The following is a 1462-nucleotide window of genomic DNA, read 5'->3' as shown; positions in this document are numbered from 1 at the left end:
TCTTGCATCTCGGTCGCGCTGTATTTATTGTATAACAGTGCCTACCCCCCCCCCAATCGCGCCACAAGCCACCCACCCCCCGGTCGCTCCTCACCCGAGGAGTCTTGCAGTCCTGGGCGTTGGCGAGTCGCAGCAGCAACTAAACTAAATTAATTAGCCACGTTAATTAATAGGATTAATTAGTTAAGCTGATAGTCTAGGTTGGTTAGGTATAGGAGTTGGATTGTTAGTGTTGCGAGCATGCCGCTAAAGGCTTGATATTTGATATGTTGCTGTTATTAGTTTTTTTTTAAGAATTGCCCCGTAGGGGGCGCATGCAAGAGATTGGGGCAATGTCCGCAAAACGATAGTTCGAGGTCCTGCAAACATGGGTGCTTTCTACGTGGCGATGCAGTGGTTTTTTTACGAAGGTTATTTTCGTGTGCTAGTGTCGGTAGTAGATTCGTTGTTGAAGCGCGATTTGTTTGATATATTCAAAGCGGCACCTGAACTTGTCACTGCCAACCTTTGTATTTATATAGCTGTTGTAATATTGTTGCTGCTGTTGCTGTTACTGCTACTGCTGCTGCTTGTGGTGGTGCTGCTGCTGCTATGGCTGGCGGTGCTGCTGCTGCTATGGCTGGCGGTGCTGCTGCTGCTATGGCTGGCGGTGCTGCTGCTGCTATGGCTGCTGCTGCTATGGCTGGTGGTGCTGGTGTTGGTGTTGGTGTTGGTGGTGATGGTGGCATTGGTGATGATGTTTGTGGTCGTGCTGCTGCTGCTGCTGCTGCTGCTGCTACTGCTTATGTACAAATATTGACAGTGTAAAATAACAAGATTTCCACAAATAGAAACGCTCTGATTTCGTATTTATTCGTATTCGTACAATTAGAAAATATACATACAACATTGTTTGATCACACACGAATGTGCGTTTACTGATCTACACACACAAGACACAGATCTGTAGCTACATGATTTACAATCATATATTAATTACTACCATGTATTGCTTCTGCCTCTAGAATTTTTCTCTGCCTGCGCGCACCAAGCCAGCTAATTCCAGCAATATCCCTCTGGCATCTACACCTGCTGCCAGAACAACAGGGGCACCTCGTTCCCAGGCACCAGGGATAGTCGTGGTGATTAAGCGCGGCGGGAACGCAATCCCTAAACACGAGGATCGGTTGCAGACTGCCGCTAAATTTCCAACGCGCGCGGGGCACGTTCTCTTGTTTCTGGGCAGGCGTCTTACGAGGACGTGCCGCCCGGCTGGCCGCTGTCGGCGTTGGTGGCGCCACCGTCCCGCTTGCCTTTATCTGTGCGAGAGAAAGTTTTGAATAATGTTATGGCTTTCCCTCCTTCCAAAGTAACCAAACAAGAGAGAGCTAGTAAGAATGAGAGAGAGAGAGAGAGAGAGAGAGAGAGAGGGAGAGAGAGAGAGCGAGAGAGAGAGAGAGAGAACGAGAGAGAGAACGAGAGA

The 1462-nt window shown here is 48.7% G+C and overlaps 1 protein-coding gene across 1 annotated transcript in view; it reads right to left on the bottom strand.

Moving 5' to 3' along the window:
- The window catches only part of LOC106817324 (WASH complex subunit 7-like), a 26123-nt gene that overhangs the window by 3219 nt on the left and 21442 nt on the right, over positions 1-1462 (bottom strand). Inside the window, exon 23 of the mRNA XM_014821985.1 lies at positions 1235-1298. Coding sequence (XP_014677471.1) covers positions 1235-1298 — 64 coding nt within the window. The remainder of the gene's footprint in view (positions 1-1234; positions 1299-1462) is intronic.

The sequence above is a fragment of the Priapulus caudatus genome, unplaced genomic scaffold (genome assembly GCF_000485595.1).
Source record: "Priapulus caudatus unplaced genomic scaffold, Priapulus_caudatus-5.0.1 Scaffold1681, whole genome shotgun sequence".
Taxonomy (NCBI): domain Eukaryota; kingdom Metazoa; phylum Priapulida; class Priapulimorpha; order Priapulimorphida; family Priapulidae; genus Priapulus; species Priapulus caudatus.
Note: the sequence above shows the minus strand (reverse complement) of the source record. Positions and strands in the feature narration are given on the sequence as shown.